This window comes from Chinchilla lanigera, unplaced genomic scaffold (assembly GCF_000276665.1).
Source record: "Chinchilla lanigera isolate Chin_1 unplaced genomic scaffold, ChiLan1.0 scaffold00031, whole genome shotgun sequence".
Lineage (NCBI taxonomy): Eukaryota > Metazoa > Chordata > Mammalia > Rodentia > Chinchillidae > Chinchilla > Chinchilla lanigera.
In genome coordinates, this window is record NW_004955432.1 from 11,905,282 (window position 1) to 11,929,794 (window position 24,513).

General features: G+C 41.2%; 1 protein-coding gene across 2 annotated transcripts in view; it reads right to left on the minus strand.

The window, feature by feature from the left end:
* The window catches only part of Pon1 (paraoxonase 1), a 29,563-nt gene extending 11,809 nt beyond the window's left edge, over positions 1-17,754 (minus strand). The window contains exons 1-5 of one of the 2 annotated variants that reach the window (XM_005388062.2): positions 17,691-17,754; positions 10,939-11,009; positions 9,151-9,206; positions 8,658-8,826; positions 949-1,075 (exon numbers count right to left, since the gene is read on the minus strand). In XM_005388062.2, coding sequence (XP_005388119.1) covers positions 949-1,075; positions 8,658-8,826; positions 9,151-9,206; positions 10,939-11,002 — 416 coding nt within the window. In that variant the 5' untranslated portion in view covers positions 11,003-11,009; positions 17,691-17,754. Of the gene's footprint in view, positions 1-948; positions 1,076-8,657; positions 8,827-9,150; positions 9,207-10,938; positions 11,010-17,271; positions 17,425-17,690 lie in introns of those variants that run through there. The other variant, XM_005388060.2, reaches the window with a different exon arrangement.
* Between the last annotated feature and the right edge of the window lie 6,759 nt (positions 17,755-24,513).

Sequence of the window (24,513 nt, forward strand, 5' to 3'; positions counted from 1 at the left end):
TTTCACTCATCCTTGGGGTGCAGAAGGCCTGCATGTTACTTCCTACCTGTCCACTAATGAATGGGTTGACCTTGATCCAGTAACTCAATTTCTCTCCAATCTTCAGAACCACAGATAAGAAAGGAAAGAGGGGGCAAAGGTGACAGAGGGTGGGTGTACCATATGTCACATACATTGCTAGATTCCTGCAAAGGGGGTAAATCTAGATTGAAAAATATGGGGATGTTTGAATGCTGTCCTTAAATGATAGAGCTTGGGATTCCAGCAAGTTATAATGAGGAGGTAAATATTTTAGAAGATGATGTCAGATTATATTCCTAAATCCATCATCAGTCCCATAAACTAAATCTTCATAGGGTGAGTGAGGAAGTTGACTTTGTTTTAGGTTGACCAGGATTACAGGCCCTGGGGGTTTTCTTTCCCCATAGGTCCTAATGTCAAGGAGTCTAGTATGTAACTAAGTGCTTTCCAAAATCTGCTGTCATATAAATTATTACAACCTAGCAGCAGGAAAGAGTACAGGGAGGACTTAGATACACTGGGGTTTCATTCATTTTGGATATATGCTACGAAATTACAGCAACATCTATCATTTAATATACATAAAAATAAGTAAATAAGCTCAAAATGTGGATCTCATCTATGAACACTGTTTATGTTTGAATTACTAAGTCTGGTCTTGGAGCCAAGCATTTTCTTAGTAAAAGTGTGCTTGAAGATTCTGGGTTCAGTAGCAATGAACTGGCATCCGACTGGCCTCAGACACAAGGCGGAGAATGGGCCTTCTCTGAGGTCCATGTCCTCAGGAGTTTGCTTAAGAACCTTTCTAGGAGTTTATGATCATCAGAAAGGAGTGCTGAACCTGCGCTGTGCAAAATGAAAAGCTAAACATGGGTAAAAACGTCCACTGCTGCTGAAGGAAAAAAGAAATACGCTCTACCCCAGTACCTCGACAGAAGCTTGTGTCTAATGGTTTTCAGGTGCAAAAGTGATTTTTCTTCTTCTTGAAATTTAAACAGTTCCACTGTAGACTTGAAATCTGGATGGTTTACCACTAGCAGGTACACAGTATTATCTGAGAGGAGATTAAAAACAAAAATTGAAACATTAACTGAGCTCTTAGCTGTCAGCTCTGTCTCCAAAAAGCAATTTCAACCCACCTCCAACGAGTACTTAGCATGTCAGGCAGATGGAATATTTTCATCTCTTTGTACAGAGAAGCATTTGTGATTGAGCCAAAGAAAAGTGGCTAAAGAACGGGTGACAGATCTAAAAACTCAAAACTCCACGGGAGGAAAAATATCAACTTTCGACGAAGTGTCACTCAGACTAATGTCGTAGGGCTGATGAGGCTTTGTAGTTCAAATGGTCTCCACAGCACACAGGGTTCAGATAAAAGGGATAAAGATGTGGAAACTGGGGCTGGGGATTTAGCTCAGCGGCAAAGCGCCTGCCTAGCAAGCGCAAGGTCATGAGTTCGGTTCCCAGTACTGGAGAAAAACCAAAAAAAAAAAAAAAAAAAAAGATGTGGAAACTGCTGATAGAAAGAAGTGCAGGTATAATTTATGTGGTATCACATGACAGACTCCATAAGAACGTCTGAAGAGCAGCAAGTGGAAGCAGCTTCCATAGGTTAATGGGACTTTAGGACACAAAGAAAATCGGTCTCAGAGGTCAAAAAGGTGTGATCAGAGCTTAGCAGGTGATACAGGACAATAGTCTCTGCCTTAAAAGCAGTAAGTCTTTGGGAACTTCTGACGTGATCAAATTGGTGTTCGAAGGCAAATGATGAGATAGATGTACAGTGGATTGAACTGAAGAAGCTTAAACAGAGAAGCCAGTTAAGATGGTTTTGATGCACCTACAAGTTTATTTTAGTTGGTGTTAAGTGCTTAAGGAAAAATGAAACCTGATAGAGGGAGAAGGACAGGATGGGAGGGATGATACTGATAACAAAGGACATGATAGGCACTGGACAGGAAGTATTGAAAGATTCTGGCGATGGCTGAGGAATGAATGAGTCAGGAGTTAAATACAAAATGGTGTTTTGGAGTCCCAAAATGGAGTCTCAAAGTAGAATCCCAAAATGGAGTACCAAAATGGCGGAGAAGAGAGTGCCTGGAAGTGAGCTTCAAAATGGTGGAGCAGTGAGTGCCAGCAACTCAGCTTCTCCAGGACATAGCATCTAGTGTTTGGAAAACAGCAGTTTGGAGAGAAACTGAAGTGAGTGGAGGTTATCCAGGAACCACGAGGGAACTGACAGAGGAGAAGAAGATAGAATTAAGTGATACAGGAAAAATAGATCAAACCTCAGAGGAGAGACTACGTAGTGTCACCAACAGTGGCTGGCTAGCCATCACCTGGGAGCCAAAGCGAAATTAACAATTTGCTCATGGAGAACCAGAGAACTGCAACTAGACCGAAAGAATCACCTGCAGTTGGAGCCAACCAGGAAAGTGCGGGACGCTGCTTCCAGAGCAGCTTCTACACTCGGCAGTTGGTGAGTGACTTTGGTACAAGCGGTCACAGCTACAACCGTGGAGGGAATGCCATTGTAGGGAAGGGCTGAGGGTTTGAACCTGGGCTCAGAGCAGCCCCTGGGCTGCTTCACACCCAAGTTCCCAGAGTGGATGAGGGAAGGACAGTCACTGGAGGCTGCTAGCAGGCGGAGCACAGACTAGGGGAGTCCCGCTGAGAGGCAGGGGCTGGTGAGCACAGACCAGGCTCCCAGGTCGGAGGCCAGGTTCAGCCTGAGCTGCACAGGACCGGAAGCTCAGGTAGGCGCCTGTTCCCACTGTGAGCAGAGCTCTAGGCACCGCGCGGTGCTGGGGGCGGACGGCACCTGAGACCTCCAGCGCCCACAGAGATCTGTCCTGCCCGAGCTCTGCTCCTTAAGCCTGGGCAGGGGAAAAGAGCCATGTGTCTCAAACAACAAGAACTTTTTTTTTTTTTTTTACTATTTATTTGATTGTACCATTTTTTCACTTTTATTTTTTACTTTTTAAAAAAAATTCTTTGCTGTTTTCCCCTTCTGTATAGATTCCCCCACATTTTTATTCCATTATTTTACCTTTTTTTCTTTTCTGTCTGGGTATGTGTTTCTCTTCCCTTTGCTTTCTTCCTCCCAATGCGGTTTATAGAGGCCAAGGGAATTCTCCCTTTACATCCCTCCCACTTTTATCCAGATCTCACCTGACCTCTTTCTCCTGTATCTTTTGTTTTGTTTTGTTTTTCTTCTGGTACCAGGAATCGAACTCACAACCTTGCACTTACCAGGCAGGCACTGTGCCGCTGAACTAAATCCCCAGCCCCTTTCTCCTGTATCTTATTCATTCTCAGCTGGTCTTTTCTTTCCTCTCTTTCCTTGCATTCATTTCCCTTTAACTTCTCTAATATTTGTATCACTCATAGAATCTTTCCCTATCTGCATTGGTCACTACCAATTTTGTACCTGGTTTTCCCAATTATCTCCCTCTAGATACGTAACATACCCTTTACCATCATTAGGGGCCTTTGCCTCCCTCATATTTCCTCCTTCCCATACCCCAGAGCAGAGGACCTAAAAGAACTCTTTTTGTTTCGTTTTTCTTTCCTTCCCCACTCTGGCATTATCCCACCTGCAAGCCTCTGGGCTTTAGACAACTGATTCTATAAAATTACTGCTGAATGCTGTTTTCCACCAGTAGAAGAGACACAGCCATCACATTTAGTGCACAGTAACTGTGGATAAATACTTGGGTTGTCAAGATGCTTATACTGTAACTGTAGATTTCTTCTCTAGGCTAAAGAGAGACCGAAAATGGGGTCTCATGGTAGGTTATTTCTCAGCTAGCCCTGAGATTAGCCTGTTACTGCTGTAGCTGATTTGATTACATAGCAATAATTCCTACTCAGTGGATAATTTTGTGCCAATGAACTTGTCTGCCAAATCCACCATCACACCCAGGGAGAGGGACAGCAAGAGTTTCTAACTCAAGAACCTAAACTGGATCAGTGTCTGCAAGAATACCTACAACTTGGGGGCAGAAAGAAGTACTGATTCTAAATTAGCATCAGTAGAGCACTGGAGGGATCAGAGGAGTTACTGGTGTGTGAACACTGAAACTCTAGCAAAGAAGGTACTTGGGGAATCACATATTCAGTGTATCACTGGAGTATTTAATCTGTCTTCCCATTGGACATCTTGTGGGTTTTGGTATGTTTCTTGATTTATTTAGTAATGGTGTACTCCCAAACTCATTCATGAAAGCCAGTATCACTCTGATCCCAAAACTGGGTAAAGACCCATCTAAAAAAAGGAAACTATAGTCCAGTCTCCTTAATGAACACAGATGCAAAAGTCCTCAGTAAGATATTAGCAAATAGGATGCAGCACATTATCAAAAAGATCATACATCATGATTAAGTAGGTTTCATTCCAGAGATGCAAGGATGGTTCAACACACATAAGTCAATAAACGTAATGCAACATAAACAAAAGCAAGGTCAAAAACCATATGTTTATGTTAATAGATGTAGAAAAGGCTTTTGATAAATCCAACACCTGTTCATGATAAAAACTCTGTAGAAAACAGGCACAGAAGAACCATACCTGAATATGATAAAAACTCTGTATGACAAACCAATACTCAGCATCGTACTAAATGGGGAAAAACTAAAAGCATTTCCCCTAAAAGCAGGAGCAAGACAAGGATGTCCACTATCACCACTTCCACTCAACATAGTACTTGAAACATTAGCCACAGCAATTAGGCAAGAGAAAGAGAAAAAAGGGATACATATAGGGGAGGAAGAATTAAAATTATTACTATTTAGAGATGACTTAATATTCTGCATAGAAGACCCAAAGAACTCCACCCAAACCTCTTAGAATTAATAATAACCTTCAGCAATGCAGCAGGATACAAGATCAACACACAGAAATCATTAGCATTTGTGTACACCAACAATGAATAGGATGAGAAGGAAATTATGAAACAATACCATTCATAGCAGCTTCAAGAAAAATGAAATATCTAGGAATTAACCTAACCAAAGAAGTGAAGGATCTCTACAAAGGAAACTACAGTATTCTGAAAAAGGGACTTAAAGAGGACATGAGAAAATGGAAAGATGCCCCCTGCAGGAGGCAGAATCAATATTGTCAAAATGGTCATACTCCCAAAATTGTTATGCAGATTTAAAGCGATCTCAGTCAAAATACCAACAACATGCTTTACAGATGTAGAGAAAATAGTCCTAAAGTTCATATGGAACCAGAAGTGACACAGATAGCAATTCTGGGCAATAAGAGCAAAGTAGACAACATAGCAATACCTCACTTCAAGCTAGCCTACAAAGCAGTAGTGATAAAAACGGCATGATACTGAAACAAAAAAAGACATGGACCAATGGAACAGAACTGAGGACACAGAAACTTCCCAAGACACGTTCAAGTATTTGATCTTTAACAAAAGGGGCAAAAGCATATATTGGAGGAAAGATAGCCTATTCAATAAGTAATGCTAGGAAAACTGGTTATCTGTACGCAGAAGACTGAAACTGAACTCTTATCTCTCACCATATACTACATTAAAATCAAAATGCATCAAAGACCTAAACATTAAAAAAGAAACATTAAACCTCCTGGAAGATAAAATAGGTAAAACACTTGAAGATCTAGGTGTAGGAAAATATTTTCTAAGCGGAACCTCAATTGCACAAGAAATAACAATCAACAAATAGGATTCTATCAGACTAAAAAGCTTCTGAACAGAAAAAGAATCAATCAGTAGAGTGAATAGACAACCTACAGAATGGGAAAATGTTTTCAGCTACTCCTTAGAGGACTAATAGCTAGAATATACAAAGAACTCAAACAATTACATCATCTAAAATTAAAGATCCAGTCAAAAAATGGCCAGGAGGAATGAACGGACACTTCACAGAGGAAGAAATACAAATGGTCAACAAATATAGGAAGAAATTCTCAACATTTCTGGCCATTAGAGAAACACAAATTAAAATAACACTAAGATTTCATCTTACTCTAGAAAGAATGGCAATCATTAAAAAATTAAAGAGTAAGAAATGCTGGCATAGCTGTGGTGAAAAGGAACCCTCCTTTATTGTTGGTGGAAATGTAAACTAGTACAACTGTCATGGAAACCAGTATGGAAATTTCTCAAAGAACTGAAATTAGAAATTCTGTATGACCCAGAGATCCCCCTTGCTAGAGATCTTCTCCAAAGAAGACATCATCTACATCACACTACAGCAATACTTGCATACTAACGTTTATAGCAGCATAACTCATGATACCTAAAACCTGGAAACAGACTGTATACCCATCAACAGACTGGATAAAGAAAATATGGTATCTATATATAATGGAATACTACTCTACTATAAAGAAGGACAGATGTGAGACATTTGTAGAAAAATGAATGCACCTGGAAAATACAATGTTGAGTGAAATAAATCAGACACACAAGTTTAAAAACCATATGGTATCTCTCATTTGAATGAAGCAAAGTACAAACAAAGAGAATAGTAAGTATGGATAGAAGAAGGCAAGGAGATGGATCTCTTGCAATAGGGAAGTGGTGCAAGGGAACAAGGGTGAGGGCTGAGGAGGAGGGGAAGGGAAATAAGTAGTATAAAAATGTACCATGTATAGGAACCTAATAACCTCAATTAATGTCAACATTTATGCCACAACATGAGCTAAGCTTCATAATATCAACAAGAATGAAAGTGGGATAGGCGAGCTGGAGGAGGGAGAGAGATGGAGGGAAGCGGAAGGGGACTCATGAAGCAACGTGCTGTGGTGTGCACATGGACCACTCCCCAAGATGACTGTAAATTGCATATGCTGCAAACATGTGCCAATAAAATCAAACATTTAAAAAAGAAGTTAAACACAGTGGGAATGCAAGCCTGATTTACACTTTGTGCAGTAGCTTCTAATTCTAGAAATTTATTCAGAGGAAATTCAGACGATCCATATTCAAAAGTGTTTTGGCACTGTAATGAGTATAAAAGTGATCAAAACCTCAGAATCTATGAGCAGATGAACTATATTCAGGTCCTGTCACACAGCGGAATCCATGACGGCCATTGCAAAGTGAGTCCAAAGGCACGGTTGCACAAAGGGCTCCTTGATGTAGTTTTTAAAGCCACAGCAACTGATAGAAGAGTTTTTATACCACCTCCTTTTATCATGAAAAATGTACACATACCAACCACTCTATTTCTTTGCACTTGAAAATGTTTTTAAGATAAAATATAATGATGAATGAGTGAATGGATAGAAGACCATTAAAAGAAGCAACTTCAGTCCTGGAACTGAAGGGCCAATGAGGAAATAATAATAATAGTACCAGTGATTCACATTTGGGAATGTTCTAGAATATAGGCACAGTGACACTGACTTGAAATTTCTGAAATAGAATAAAGAGGCAGTAAAAGGTTGAGTCGAACCTCAGAGAGAAGGCTCCAAAAGCTGTCAGTGAGTGACAGAAGCTCAAGCAGGGGAGGACAGCGGCGGTTGGGTCGGAACCAGGACAGATGAATGAATTGGACATCAGAGAGGAGACTTTTCTTGAAGGAGAAAGGGATCAACAGCAAGATGAGGTGGAAGGGAGGGAGGAAAGGAGGGAGACAGGGGTAGAGAAGGGAAGGAGAAAGAAAGGGAGGAAAAGGGGAAAGCGTGCTTGTGAGTAACACCAGGCAGCAATTTTCACTCCCCACAGTAGGGACAGCTGGGAAGGGACTGAACGGGGGGCCTCTGATAAGGAAGGGAGTAATGGGCATCGAAGCTTTTGTCACTGGCACATTTTTTTCTGGACAAGTATACCTGAACTTTGAACAAGTGCTGTTGCCTAGGCCTTGCTCAGACCACAGTAATCAGAATCACGGGGTACTGGGATTTTTCAAACTCCTAAGTGTTTCTGGGAGCAACTGAGCTTGGAAATTAACTTAGGGAATAAGAAAATAACAGCACATAGAAAGAAACCTGGGATGAAAGCGTGAAGGATGTGAGCGACAGGTATCAAATGTATCAAAATGAGGCGGTTTTGCCCGAGCAGCAGAGTAAGCTAATGCTGTCCATGACTTCCTTACATTTCCTTTCTTTATTGTTTTGCTTTCTTTTGAGACAGAGCTATGCAATTCAGGCTGGCCTTCAATTCTCCATCCTCCGGCCTCAGCCTCCCCAGTGTTGGGATTATGGGTGTGCATAATCACGCCTACATAGACCTTAGTGACTTCCTGTCTCTGGCCGTATAGGTCACAGAGCACTTAGGTCAGAAACATTTATTCCTGTGAATGCCTGACTCTTTCAAGTTGATTAAAAAGGAAGATCTATATTGAGTACGGATGAATATTATCATGGTAATGATGGAGATAATGTGAATGTTGGTAAAAAAAAATGTGAATGTTGGTGTTTTATAAAATCAGAAGCTTTACAAACCTTAAGTATTTATCAGTCTCACACATTTAGATTGGTTAAATATTATACTTAGTTAACAGAGGGAGTAAAATTTAGAATTCAAAAGAAGAACATTATTTATTTTATGCTTTGGTTGGCTGAGATGCAATGTCCACTCATTGGCACAGTTTTCTGTTTCTTTTTTTTAGTCTGCCATTGCATTTTAGTAAACAGTAAATACTGTTACCTGCATCTGTGAAAGTGCTAATCCCGTGAGGGTTAAAGGAAGCTGAATCCAATTTATTTCCTACGATGTTCAGCTCTGACACTGCTGGATTATCGTCGTTCAGGTCCATCAGGAGTATTTTTCCTGGCTTATCAGGTTCAAAGCTCTTTATTCCAGGGTATTTTAATCCCTTGAAGGCAGAAGAAGAAAAGGCAGGCTCGACGCAACCACTTCAAATGCTGAGAGAGGAGGTCGGTGGGAGTGGGTGCACGCAGGGCTGGTCACAGGGCTACAGGAGATGCTGAAAGCCACCTGCCCCTGCAGATCCCCACACAAACCCTCCCCTCACCTGCAGCAAGAATGGAGGTGACACAGCTACCAGCCCACCAGGAAGGCACATGACTGCCCACTTTATTTTAAGTGGGCATTAGTATACAGAAGCGTTAGGAACAAGATTTAAACTGCCAGTTCCAAAAAGTGTTCTAGAGCAAAATCCCTCAGAGAAAACACTCACAGCACTAATGAAAGCCAGCCCATTTGGCAATATCTCCAAGTCCTCAGCACCCGAGTCTGTAGAAGAAAGTACAGATTGTCGGCCATTTTTGTAGGAAGCTGGAGAGTCCTTTATTATCACCCCTAACTTGAAAATAGGACTCTTCTTTGATAAGTTCAGAGTCATTTATCCCCTCATTTATTCAAATTGATTGATGTGATTATATGGAAATTTTAAATATATTAATATCGTTAAGTGTAGTTAAAATTTATATTTAATATATTTGTTTCAAGCTGGTGGACGTGAGCCTTTTCTTAGTCTGATAATTGATAAGTCTATGGAAATATACAAAATGCACAAAAGGTGCAATCACTTGAAAAGAGGCTGCGGTTTCTCTCTCTCTCTCTTTTTTTTTTAATTTTAAAGAGTAAAAGAAGGGTAACATAATAATAGGGGGGGCTTACCAAATTACAGACAAAGTAGTAGGAAATTATCAATGGTTATTGTTTCACATATTATTATCTACAAGATAGTTTCTCAGGAAAACAAATGGACAAATAATAGTGAGTTACAGACAGAAGAGGTAGGAGATTATCAATAGCTGTTGTACTATACTTTGGTATCTTCAAAGTGGCTTCTAAAGAAAATAAATAGAGCTATACATGAGTGACCTATTGAATAATCATTAACTTTTCTCAATGGTTGTTGTAGGGAACACAATGATAGACATGCAAGGCTGTTTTTCTAAAGATGCAGAGTAAACTGTAAATGTACATTGATGTTTAAGAGTTCCAAGTAGAACACTTTGAAAACCAGATTAGAAATATAAGCAAATTCTAAATGCTTCAGTGAAAATGTGGATACATTTTGGATGACTGAGAAAACGCATTTACTATCACTTAGAAGTATCAACAAAATATCACTCTTTCAAGTTAGTTATACTTTAAATGTACATACTTTTTAAAAATTTCAATTAAGCTAGAGGTAAATGGACTATTTGGTTTTGTATTCATACTCTTACTGGAGATGTATCCTTTTCAAATAATTCTGGTCATAGAATGACTGGATGAGTCTTCTGCTCTTGCCTCCTGAACTGTAGTCAACTGAGAAGTAATTCTAAAAACAAAAACACTCCCCAACCAACACGTATTAAGAGCACATATCTCAAACAAGTTGTCCTCAAATAACAAGGCTGGTTGGTTGAAACTCAATGGGGAATTGAACCTTGTGTCACTGTCCGTTGGTTGTCAAAAGCTGCAATTCTTCTGCCCTGACATCCTCGCTGACAGGGCTGGCCTCCCACAGAGGAGCCCATACTGACTTTCACAGCTTCCCTTGCAGCTAGGATACCAGTCTGTCCTCCAGGTCTGACTAATGAGATCTAAGTGGAACTCCACTGAGAGCTTCTGGGAAAAACGTTCCTCTGCAACCCTCATGAGCACAGATCTTGTGGTAATTGCACAAGAGCTGTAAGAGCTTTTTTTTTTTTCTTTAATAGATTCTTTCCTGGATACTTCACCTCCCTCTTTTTTGAGCCTTTTGCCATCTCCTGGTTATATTACTGTAAAATCAAGACGTGTTCTGACTATTGCTTTTGCACTACTGACAAAACACAAAATGATCAAAACTGCCAATGCATTGTCAATATCTTGGTGAAGTCAAAAGTCAAACTATATATTTATAATTAACTTTTGACTTAATAATACTCTCCTGCCTCTATGTTGTGTTTTTGAACACAGTACTTACGAGATACATAGTAGGATCACACACTGGCAGTTCGAGTGAGAGAATTCCCCCTCTCATACGTACCTATTCCCTTGACAAAATGACAGTTAGGAAGTTCCACTGGCGTTACTTCACGGAAAGCATTCATTCGTTTTCTAGAAGGGAAAATGACACACACATACGCTGTTGAGAAATTAGAATTAGGTTGCAAAGGTAAAGCAGTCCGCACATTTCCCTTAACTGTACTTTACCTGGATTATAAGCCTAGAGTCAGTGGCCCTGGTACCTGTAATGCTATGAGGCAAGGACAGAGCAAGGCCAGTAGGGACCTTGGAGTGTGACATCGAGTTGTGCAAGCACTGCTGTGTGCAGAGGTGGACAGAGACACAAAAGAGACACATAGTGTCCTCTGCGTGCTCTGTGCACTTTGGCAGGGGTAGGAACTGTTTCGTCACTCATGTGGAGACTCTTATCTGGAAAGCTGAGTTAAATGGCCACATGGTTCCAATTTAGCACCTTAATGTTTTACAGTTACTGACAGATGGGCCTCCTATCATCTTGCCAGACTGGTTCCACAGTCCGGCCTGGACATCTACTTTTAGGTGTAATCCTTATACATGCACATGCACTGAAAGGATTTGAAACTTCAGAAAAACATAGCCAAAGTCAGCCTATACAAAAGTATTACCTAAATGTGCATGCCCAGATGAACCTGTACACACACACACACACCCACACAATACATACACACAACTTATTAAATCTGAGAACATAAACATCATGGAGGAGTTTTTGGATGAAGAACAAAGGAAAAAGGAACAAATGTGAGAAGGAGGTACCAGCAGGCTGCCTGACCACAGCTAAGATGAGGCATTTGAAAAAAACAAAACAAAACAAAACAAAACAAAAACAGATCACAGTTTAGCAGAGAGACCAAAACAGTAAATATAATTTCTAGAAAAAATTATATATTTCCAAAAATACCCAGGAATCGTACTTCCTAAACACAGGCTGAGAGATTCTTCACTTGCCTTCTTGGAGATTTACTGTCACCGAAAGAGGAGGATGGGCTAGAGGTAAACAGACACTGCATGCAGTCCTTACTGACATGCTACAAATTTAATGATTTAATCATTGAGCTTTCATTCATTCAGAAATTCCACTGTCTCAGCGGGGCTGGCCTGGAGATCTGTTTTGCAGAAGCAACTCCATTGTCCCAGTGGACAGTCAGAGCAGAGAATCAGAGATAGAGAGATAAACACGAGGGGAGACAGGTTTGGTCTGGAAGGAGATTGTGGCTTTTGGGACAATTAGTGTGAATTTAGAAGGCAGACTTCAAGGGGACAGAGTCTACCACACGGCCTGGTAGACTAAAGTGGAAATCTGATAGCATAATGACAAAAGTACAATGGAGTATGACTCAGCTGTAAAGAAGAATAACTTGAGACCTTTATAGGGAAATGGATGTGACCTGAGTCCACACTCATAAGTGAAATAAATCAGCTTCGCACGTGTAAATATCGTATTATCTCCCTGGTGTAAGAAGCTGAGAGGGTAAACAAGACCCAAAATGTACAACAGATACTGTGAAATGGGAAGAAAATGCTCAAAAGGAAGCAGAAGCTGGAATGGGGGAAAAGAGAAAAGAAGGAAGGGAAAAGGAAAAAAATATATATATACACACACACAAGGTAGTTAAATAGATATACTACTAATTGCTATTATCTCATGCTTATATTGCTTGATCAGTTTTTCATATTTATATCTTGTATTATGAGCAACTACTTTCAAAATAACAATGCATAATCTACTGACCATTGTTACTCTCCTACAGTCTTGTTTTCAAATTTTATTTTATTTTATTTTATTGGTGTTTTTTCCAGTACTGGGAATCGAACTCATGACCTTGCACTTGCCAGGCAGGTGCTGTGCCACTGAGCTAAATCCCCAGCCTCCTTGAATTTTATACTATACTAAATGTAGCTTCTGTCACTGATAATACCCTTGTGTAATTATTTGATGGATAAGAGGTACAAAGTATTTCTTCCAGTACTGGGAATCGAACTCATGACCTTGCACTTGCCAGGCAGGTGCTGTGCCACTGAGCTAAATCCCCAGCCTCCTTGAATTTTATACTATTGTTTTTATTGTTTATTTTTGTTCTTTTTAAAATAAAAAGAAATAAAGAGAAAAAATAATGACACAAGTCTGCAAAAAGAAAAAGGAAAACAATACAGCCTTAGTGCATAAACTTTTCAGACTGAGAAACACTTGAGGAAAAGCTTTTTAAATGGCACAAATGCACACCCCCCCCCACACCCCACACATACCCTCACCCCCACCAGAAATAATAGATTGACAAACAATACCGTAATCCATGTGACGTATGCTTATCTTTTCTGTTTAATACTACTTCATTTTTTAAAAATTACTGGTCATAAGCTACTAAGTGGATTGTGATCCACCATTATGAAAGACCCCAGGCAAGCAACAAAGTCAAAGGACAAGTATGAGATATTAATGGTAAATAAAGATCATAACTAGAGACAATGCAAACAGTCGCCCGGAAAAAGGGAGTCAAGGATGTGAAACCGATGAATGGGCCAAAACTTGTGAAAAATGCCCCAAACAGCCAAATTAGCTGCCCCCTCACTGAAAACCACACAAACAGAAGGTCCACTGCCTCGCTCACAGGGCTCATTAAATGTGATCTATTCACAGAGGACAGAGAAAGGCAAAACTGCTGGGGTCCTATTCTGATTCGTGCATCTCTCTCTGCAAGGTGATCTCTAACCTGGAAATGGTGGAATAATCACAATGAACAGGAGCCCAGCTAGGCAAGAAGGCATTAAGTCTGCACCCAGTTGCTTTGAGTTCTAATGCATGGCCCACACAAGCCATATTTCGATGGGCTGGCATTGACCCTGCAGTTCAGGTGCTGTGCATACCTCCTTTTAACCTCCAAACTCCACCCTAATTACAGATGACTAAGATTAAGAGGGCTTCTAAGAATAAGCCACATAGTTTAAAGTGCTAAGCTGGGATTGAAGCCAATAGGAATGCAAGTCTCCCATCAAGTGTTCTAACGAGGCAAAATTCATGAATAACATTGCGGAACAGTTGGAAGAGGCACTTGATACTGTGTTACTTTATCCAGAGCATATTTTTCTACCTGTCTTCAAATTATCAGGAAGTATTTTGTCAGGGGCTTGATGAAGTTCAAACACTTCAGGTCTGAGGGATGAGGTTCAGTGAGATATGTTCCCAGGTCACAAGCCTCCGAACTCTGTCCCGAAATCACGCAACCTTGCTGTGAATGCTTCTGTGCAAACACATGCTGGCCCCCTGCCGCAGAGAGCGCTGTGCAGCCCGAAGCTGTTCTGGAACTTTGGGGCCACATGCGCCCTCGGCAGTCAAGCTTCTGTTGGCCTTTACTGTGCATTCACTGTGTTCCCACTATGTGCCAGGCTCCACACGAAGGTCTCTCACATACACTTCTTTATTTAACCTTCCTTAGCTGCCTTTGAGACAAAGATTCTCCTTTTCCCTGTTCTTTTGGTAAGAAAACCGAGGTGCAGAGAGGCTGAGCCATTTCCATGTGGTCTCTTCTTTAGAAAGGTAACGTTGGGATTCGGAGTTAGGCTTCATGATGGGAAAGTCTCTCTTCCTTGCGTCTCTTTCCTGACTCTTTTCCTTGTGTCACATTTCCCCTCCACCCGGAATGCCCTTTACCTCCTTCTCTGTGGAAAGGACACTCCCAGACCTCCTGCAGTTTTGCCCAGTGTACCTGCTGATTCCTGTGACTTCCCCAAGGAACAGGGCGTGTGCAGAGGGAGGAGGCTCTGCAGAGGTCCCCGGCTTGTTTTATGGCATTACAGCCTCAGGCATCAGACTGTGAAGGTGCTGTGCAGGCCCTGGCTGGGGAAACTGAGGCTTGGAGGGTTATTCATCCTTGGCCTAGGGTTTCAGTGAGGTATGATAACAGTCAAGTGAGTTTCTGAGACATCGTATGTCAATTGCAAAGCAAATAATTATAGGACACCTATTAGGTGCCAGATTTGCATGTGTCTTACGGTGGTAGGTGTGATTATCCCTCAGTTTTCAGGAAAAGAAGAAAGCTGAAACCTTTCTTGGAGTAAAGTGGTACTTAAAGGAGGAAAGGTTTATTTGGTTCACAGTTTGTGGAGTTATCTGACTCCAAGGCACAGAGGAGAAACAGTCCACGGCAGGGCGGTGGAAGCAGAGAGTCATGGCGGGAGGAGGGAAGGGAACAGACTCTTCCTGGCCACGCCCCCAGTGACCCACCTCCTCCAATCAGGCTTCACTTCCCATTATCACGATTACCTATAAAGTCGTCAGTGGTGGTCCAGTGATAAGTACCATGCCCCATATTCCAAGCCCCACCTATGAGGCTTTGGGGAGACGTCAAGATAGAAACCTAAACCATAACAGTGGTAAAATAACGTGAAAGTAGCAATGCGACCTAAGCCAGGGCACGGTCAGGAATCCACCACAACCCTCTTCCCACAGAAAGTGCTGCCGAGAGTGGGCGCAGATGGTAGAGATGCAGGTAAGGACTGGGCTGGCATTGTGCCTTCCTTGTAGAAAACGGAAACATAGCAGTTCGGCCTCACTACGGCCAGTTTAGGAAGGCCCCCTCTGCAGGGCCCCCTGTGCCACATTCTGAGGATGCTGTTGTCCCAGACCTTCCCCGGGCTGATGCAGCAGATGCCACCACACAAGGCCGGATGACTGCAAGGATGGCGGGGGCGTGGGGCTCAGGGAAGCCTTCCCAACCCTCCCTCGCTGCTGCTTCCACTCCCAGGCCCAGAAAATCCCTCCAGGCACCTGTTGTGAGTCTCCCCCAGCTCCTCCCGACCTGGGCCCAGTAACTTCCTCTGCAAACTCTACACACATCCGCCCCATCTCTGCAGATCAGAGGCTCCGGGTCAGACCTCGCTTTGCCTCTCTTCTCTCCCTTGGGCAGACTCATGATCTTCCTGAAAGGCAGATGCCTTCTCTCTGGAAAGGGGATAAAGGTTATTTTTTGATCCAGGACATTTTGTTCAGTTTCTAACCTGCGTGGTGGCAGAGTCTGAATGCCCTTTGCAGAGGTGCCTAGCAACCCTCTGCAGAATCGTGAAGTAATGCTGATCAGGTTCAGCAGTGTTGGTGGAACCTGAGGTTGTACATGACCAGGGAGCACCTAGATACTCCTCCTGCTACCGGCCCAGAGGCCCTTTCCAGTAGCAAGGTGTTTGTGCCTCCTGGCAGTAGGCTGATCGCCCTTCCTCGCTGGGTGGGCTACTCCAGGAGGCCTTGTCCCAATCGATCTTCTGTCCCTCTCCTGACAACAAACAGTACTGCACAAACACTCACAGTGACTCTTCCGTCATGTAAAAGCCTAAATCACTAACTGCTTGTTTTCTAATATTTGTCTAATATTCTGTGATTTCAAAATAGCAGTTACAAGAGAAAAACCACAGCAGTGTGTTAAAACCCTATTCTGAATGGAAGCTGCTAACTGGACCATAAGAGCATATAATTAAAAAAAAATTCCAAAACGTTGCATTGGTATTAATGTTTGACTTCAGAATAAATAACATTATCGACTGAATCTTGTAGAATGATCTCTAGACTTTGAGCCCCTGATAAAGTTATCATGACACTTCTGATACTTTCTGGAAACATCTCCTCCCCCACCAGCACCCCAGCAGGTGGTTCAATATTTTAAAGGGAAGCAAATGTTTACTGCACAGCTACTGTGTCCAAGGCCGCATGTTAGGTGCTTCCTATATGAGTGTGTATTACTGTTCCTAGTTTAATGAAGCACTCAGTTTTGTTTTGCTTTTAGCACTAAGTTTTTGAGTTAAAAATGGTTTGCCCACGATCCCACACTTAAGGGAAAAGCCAAGCGTGGGACACCAAGCACAGACGCCAGCGTTTGTCTCCTCGCTGCCCCAGCCCACCGGGCGGTGGGCATCTGCTCCTGGTACCTGGGCCGTCGCATGCAGGTCTTCTGTCCCCGCTAGCGAGGCCTCAGATCGAGGTCCTCCACGCCCCTGGAAGGTGAGTGTCACGGCTAGGCAGCCGAGACTGGAGTTTCCTATCCCTAGACTACTGGGCTCAGGGGCCCAGGCCGGTTACTGGGCTTCCTCAGCCAGACCCAGAAGTGGGTCTGCAGGCAGCGCACACAGCTCCTCCGCACGCAGCAGTGTCTGCGTGCTGACAACTTGGCTCCTCACAGCTCTGACAGCTGCTTTTTCCACCCCTCACACCGCGTTTTGGAGCGGCACCGAAACTGGGCAAACATCTAGGACGCCCCGTGAATCCAGCACCTGCCTGGACCCTGCTTTGGGGACAGCTGCGCTCCTGGCGCTGGCACTGGCGGGGCGCCCTCACGACGGCCCGACTTACTGGTAGGAAGAGCGGTAGTCCCTGACGAGGGCCAGCGCCAGCCCCACGAGGGTGAGCAGCAGCAGCTTCGCCATGGCGCAGCGGGCACAGGGAGCGCAGCGGGCACAGAGCGCAGCCGGCAGCAGCGCCGAGCGGACCCTGACTCTGCGGCCCCGCCCCGCCCCGCCCCGCTCCGCTCCGGGTGCTCCACTCGCCCGCGGTCCCACCCAGGGTCTCCTTCTGCACCCTGCAACTTTAAAGAGAGAAGGGCGAGAACAGGTGCCTAAGACCGCTCCGGCAGCGCAGGTGAAGCGCGTTGGAGGACATGCCCCTGGGAAAGCAGTGCGCCCAAAAGATCCTCATCCGAGTGGCTCAGACCGCTGCAGCCACCGGAGCAGGGCGCCGAGGACCGGACCGCGGCTGGAACCCCTCGGACCCACCTCTGTCCTCCTGGGCTGCCTGTCCCCGGGTGTCACCGACACCTTCAGGCCTGCACCTAGCTCACCTTCTCAGCTCAAAACAAAACAAAACAAAACAAAATATGCATGGGCCTGCCTTGAAAATCACCATAATCCTGAATAAATCTCAAATCATCCAGTTCATTGCATTTGTCCTGCGGTCGCGGTGGCCCAAGCTGTGCTGGCCTCCAGGCCAGAACAACACCGTCATTGTTCTCTCCCTAATCCCCGTTCCCTTCTCCCGCAGCCCAGGCCACCTTTAAAACGCATAAATCGGGTTACATAATTTCCTTGCTTCTAAAACCCTCTTTCCCACGGCTTCTCATCTTACTTTCTTATCACGGATTAAGAGGCCCCACAAGAGCCGACCTGTGCTTACTCACCTGGCTTAATTTCTTTCATTTTTTTAAAATTAAGTTTATAGGTGCAATTCAGATATACAGAATGATCACATTCATCATAGGGAATTTGTACCTGTACATGATATATATTGAGTCCTATTTTTCCCATTCCCCTACCCTCCTTAAGCTCCTTTACTCCCTTTATTTACAAAGCTTTGTTTCCATTTCATCCTTCTTTGCCTGTTTTTTTCTTTTCTCTTCCTTTCTTTTCTCCCTCCACCACCCTAATGCCCCTTTCCTTTCGAACAGTTTCTTCCTACTTCACAATACCTTTTATCCATTATGGTTTTCACTTATACTTTCAGTTTCTCATGCCAGAGAGACAATGTAGAATTAACACATGTGTGTCCAATTTATTTCAATTGAGTATAGGCTCAAGGTCCATCCATTTACCTATAAATGCCTCGTTTACCTTTCTTCATGGCTGAATAGTACTTCATTGTATTAAAAAAAAATCCATCTTTTTATCCATTCATTGATTGATGGGCATTTGGGTTGTTTCCAAAATTTACCTGCTACAAACTGTGCCACTGCAAGAATGGGTGCACATGTATTACTGTAGTATGAAGCTTTTAATTCTTTGGAGAAGATACCCAGACGGGGAATAGCTGGGTCAAACGGGACCTCTAATCCTAGTTTTTTGAGGACTCTTCACACTGATTTCCACAGCTGTTGCCCCAGTTTACACTCCCACCAAGGAAGGATTCCTTTTTCCCCACAGCCCCTTGAGCATTTGTTATCGGTTGATTTCTTAATAACAGCCATTCTTTCTGGGGTGAGATGGAATCTGAGTGTTTTTTAAATTTGCATTTCTCAAATGACCAGTGAATATTTTTTCATATATTTATTTGCTGTTTGTATTTCTTCAACTGAGAAGTGTGTATTTATCTCAGATGCCCATTTTTGTATTGGGCCTTTTAATTTGGTGGGGCGTATCTGATTTTTTTCATTTCCTTATATGTTCTAAATATTAGTTCTTTGAGGAACAACTGTCTAAAATTTTTTCCCAATCTGTGGGTTGTCTTTTCACCTTGTTGGTGATTTCTTTTGCTGTGCAAAACTTTTTAATGAGATGAGATCCCGGTTGTTGATTCTTTGTATTATTTCCTGTGCAGTTGGGATTTTGCTATGAAGTCATTGCCTATGCCTTCAAGAGTTGTATTCTCCCTTCAAACAGATTTAGTGTTTCTGTTTTGATATTTACATCTTAATCCATTTTGATTTTACTTGAGTGCTTGGTGATAGGCATGGATCTACTTTAATTTTCAGCATGTGGAAGGCCAGTTTTCCCAGCACCATTTATTAAAAAGACTACCTTTTATCCAGTGAACATGTTTGGCCCCTTTGTCCAAGGTAAGGTGGCTGAGCATGTTTGGAGCTGTTTTTGCACCTTCTAATCTATTCCACTGATCCTCAGGTCATTTTTTTTTTTTTTTTTTTTTTGCCAGTACCATGTATTTTTAAAAATCACTGTAGTTGTGAGTACAATATCAAGTCAGGGGTTGTGATGCTCCTGCCTTATCTTTGTTGCCCAGAATTGTTTTTCCTATTCTAGGTCTCTTGAGGCTCCAGATGAGTTTTTGGGATGGTTTTCTAGCTCTGTGAGGTATGCTGATATTATTTTTATTGGGAGTGCTTTAAATCTGTGTAACTCTTGTAACAATTTTGAGTATATGGCCATTTTCCACTATGTTTGTTCTTCCTGTGAAAGAGCAAGAGATATCATGTCATTTTCTGATATCCTCTTTGATCTCCTATTTCACAGAACTATAATCTTCAATGTAGAAACCTTTTCCTTCCTTTGTTAGATTGATTCCTGAGTATTTCATTCTTTCAATGCTATTGTAAGAAGCAATGTTTCCATAATTTCGTTCTCATTCAGTTTGTTATTCATGTATAGGAATGCTATTGATTTTTGAGTGTTGATTTTGTGTACAGATTCATTGGCAAATTTGTTTATTAAATCTAGAAGTCTTTTGGTACAGTTTTGGGATCTTCTATGTAGAGTATCATGTCACCTGCAAATAATGATAATTTAATTTCTTCCTTTCTTATCCTTATTTCTTTTCTTTCTTTTTTTTCTCTTATTGCTGTTGGCCGGTGTTTCCAAAACTATATTGAACAGAAGTGGTAATAGTGGACATCTTTATCTTGTTTCTGATTTTAGAGTGAAAGCTTTCCATTTTTGATCATTTAGTATAATGTTGGTTATTCATTTGTCATAGATGGTGTTTATCAGCTTGAGATAAAAACCATCTGTTCTGGTTTTCTGTAGGGTTTTTATCATGAATATGTGTTGGACTTTTTCAAAGGCTTTTTCTGCATCTATTGAGATGATCATGTGATTTTTTCTGTCCTTGGTTCTGTTGATATAGTGTATTACATGTATTGGTTTGCATAAGTTGAACCATCCCTGCATCCCTGGGATGAAGAAGCCTAATTTGTCAAGGTATATAATATTCTTGATGATTTGATGCATTCTGTTTTCTAGTATCTTGTTGAGGATTTTTGTATCTATGTTCATTAGGGAGATTGACCTACATTTCTCTTTTTTGCTGGGTTCTTCTCTGGTTGTGATATCAAGGTAATACTTGCCTCCCGGAATGACTTTGGGAGTATTGTTTCCCTTTCAATTTCATGAAAGAGTTTGAGGAGTAATGAGATCTTCCCTAAATTGCTTGTAGATTTCAGCAGTGAATCCGCCAGGATCTGGGCTTTTTTCTATTGGTAAGTTTTTAATTACAGTTTAAAATTCATCGACTAATTTGGGTTATTTAATATTTTTCTATCTTCTTGATTCAACTTTGGTAACTCATATGTATCAGGGCATCTATCCATTTCTTCTGTTTTCCAACTTTTAGAGTAAAGTTTCTTGAAGTAGATATTGATGATCTTGATTTCTGCAAGATCCATTGTGATTTTATTTGTTTATTTTTAACGGCATGAATTTGAGTTTTTATTTCCATTTTTGGTAAGGTTGACTAAAGTTTATTAATTATATTTACTCTTTCAAAGGACTAACTCTTCGACTCATCGATTTTTTGTATTGTTTTCTTAGTCTCCATTGCATTAATTTCTGCTCTGATCTTTATAATTTTCTCCCTCATATGAGGTTTGAATTTTTCTTTTTCTAGAAGTTTGATGTTGAACATTAGATTGCTTATATGAGTTCATTCTGTTTCCATGATATGAGAATTCACTGCTATAAATTTCTCTCTTAGGACAGCTTTCATTACATCCTATAAGTTCTGATATGTTGTATCAGCATTTTCATTTAATTATAGACACTATTTATTTTCTTCTTTAATTTCATTTGTGACCCACTGGTTGTTCAGTAGGGTGTTATATAATTTGCATGTGCTCATGAAGTTTTTGTGATTTCTTTTGCCATTGATTCCCAATTTCATTGATTATGGTCAGATAATATGCATGAGATAATTTCAATTCATTGTGTGTTCTATGGGCTAATATGTAGTCTATTTTGGAGAACTTTCCATGTGCAGCTGAGAAGAAAGTGTATTCTGATGCTGTGGGGTGAAATACTCTGTAGACATTTACTGTGTCTATTTGTTCACAGGTTTGGTTCAGTTATGATATTTCCTTGTTGATTTTTTGGTCTAGTTGATCTATTTGTGACAGTAGGGTATTGAGCTTCTCCTTTAAAATTGGGTTAGTGCTTCTTTGATTTTTCATTTCTGTTAATTTTTTAATATAGTTGGGTATTTAGCACATATATATGATTGTTATCTCTTCTCCTTGGATTGTTCATTCCCTTTACAAAGATGTAGTGACTTTCTTTGTTTTTCTTAATCAACCATGGCTTGAAATTCCCATTTTCTACAAATAGAATAGCTATCTCTCCTTTTTTCTGGGCTCCTGTCACATGGAATATTTTCCTTTCTGTGACTTTTAGTCTATGAATTTCTTGTTGAGTTAAATGTGTTTCTTCTATGTAGCATATTGTTGGATCTTATTTTCTATTCCATTCTGATAGTCTGTTTCTTTTGGAGAATTGAAACCATTTATATTGATGGTTACAATTGATATGTACTAGCTTATCCTTGTTATATTTTTTCCTGCTGGTAGTTCCCTGTCTTTCTCCTCTTTTTATTTGCCTGTTTGCCTGGTGGATTCTTTTTACTTTTGTTCTTGGAACTGTAGTCTTCCTCATCTTCTAGCATATCTTTCTGAACACTTTATAGAGGTGGTTTGGTGGTCATGAATTTCTTCAGTTGTTCTTTGTCATGGAACTACCTAATTTCTCCATTAATCCCAAGAAACAGTTTTTTGGGGAACATAAGTCTGGTGTGGAAGTTGTTTTCTTTCAGGACTTAAAATACTTCACTTCATGCTCTGCTTGATTTAAGAGTTTGTGTTGTGAAGTCTGCTGTGATTCTGGTGCACTTTCCTTTATAGGTGATTTGTTTCATTTCTCTAACAACTTTCTATATTCTGTTCTTGTTCTAATTTCTGGAATTTTGATTACTATATACCTTGGTATAGATTTATTTTGGTCATTACTAATTGGACTTCTATGTGCCTCACTTACAATATGTCAAATTCTTTTTCCATGCTTGCAAAGTTTTCTGCCATTATTTTTGTGAATAGGTTTTTTATGTCATTTTTGCTGACTCCTACTTTTTCACTGACACTGATCTATCTTATGTTGTTCTTCTTTGCATCAACTTGCAGCTATTGGATTTTTTTTATAGTCCCTTGCTATTTTTAAGTGCTCTTTCTTTTTGTGATCCCTAACCATGATCCTGTTTTCTAGCTCTGATAGTCTGTCTTCACTTTCAGTTAACTTTGCAAACTTTCAGTGGAATTTTTAATTTACTGGATATTTGTTTGAATCCATTGCACGAATTACATTTTTTTCCTATGTTGGATATTCACGGTTTCCATTATTTTTCTTTGCATCTCTGTGTTTAAAATCTATGTCTAATCTAGATTTGCTGAGTAGGTGTTTCATTATGGTTGTCATCCTTTTTTTTTGCCTGAAAGATTATTTCTGATCTGTATTTCTCTATAACTTCATACATCTTTTATTTTTTTTTTTAACTTCTACTGCTCTGAATTTTCAAAAAATTCTGGTGGGTGACTTCTGATATCTTCTATCTCACTCCTTGGATTTGTCCTAGGTTGACTGGAGGTCTGGTGTTGCATTTTGCATCCGTATTTTGTCATTTTGTATTTTTAAATTTATTTTCTACATTGTTGCTTGTATTTTTCTTATATTAAGTAGCTTTATCACTGGTATTGAGGCTTACCTAGTAAATGTTTATTCCTCAGAGATGTCTTCTAGGAATAGCTGGTTCTTTGTCTTTATGTCTGTTTCAAGATTTTACCTTCCCACCTTATTAGGGACAATGAATTGTTATCTATTTGGCTCAGCACACAGTCCCCTGGTACTGGATTATGAGGATGGTTATGACCCTAGAGAGTCACAGTATTGTCATACAAGGGTGAACAACTGATTATTATAGGTACGGCATCCTGGCTAATGTAGTATAATTAGCAATGACAGTAGCATCAAGCACAGCCTAGAAACTGACAAACTGTGGTAACTGCTAATTTGCTATCTCCAATCATAGGAGCAAGATCTTCTATTGATATATAACAATGTCCAACATAAACCAGGAACTTGTATGCAGTGAGTTTCTCCTTGGTAGAGTGATTTTATCCTATGGGGAAGGGAAATTTAAGAGAGATAATGGACACAACAGTATGATAACTGAAGAGAAATATAGCAGAAGCAAGGCTGAAGGACAACATATGATCACCCAAGCTTCAGCAAGCTGGAAAAAAGGACAAGAGAGAAAGAATGAAAGAGGAAGAAAAAGAATATTGAGGCAAACCAGAAAAACTATAGACAAGGTTCATTCACATGAAAAATATCAAAAACTCAAGGAAGACAGTTGAGGAAAGAGAGAAACAGGCCAGACACACCAAATCAAACAATGAAAGTCAAACTCTAAACATGCCCTCCTTCCAAAAAAAAGAAAAAAAAAATTCCTCTGGTGCCCCCAGTTCTGTGTTAGTGTCCAAGCAGTAGAATTACTTCTTGGTGTGGGGCTGTACTTAGCCACACCACTGACTACTCTCAACTGTTGCTTGTAGGGCAGCAGAAAGGCCTTTGTTCCACCACCACCTTACACTGCTTGTTACTCATACCTCTGGACTCAGGGAGGGGGTGCCCTTGTTCTGCCACTGGTCAGGGCTGCTTGTCTGCTCGTGCTGCTGATTGCAGAGCAGAGGGATGCTTCCTTTGTAGCTAGGGCTATGAAGTGCTTCTTAGTTAGGGCTCAGATTGACTTTTAGCAGGCACCAGAGCAGGTTCTGGGCGGTCCCAGCTCCTACTTCTCAGCATAATACCCCCCAGTCTGTTGTCCAGCTGCTGGCAA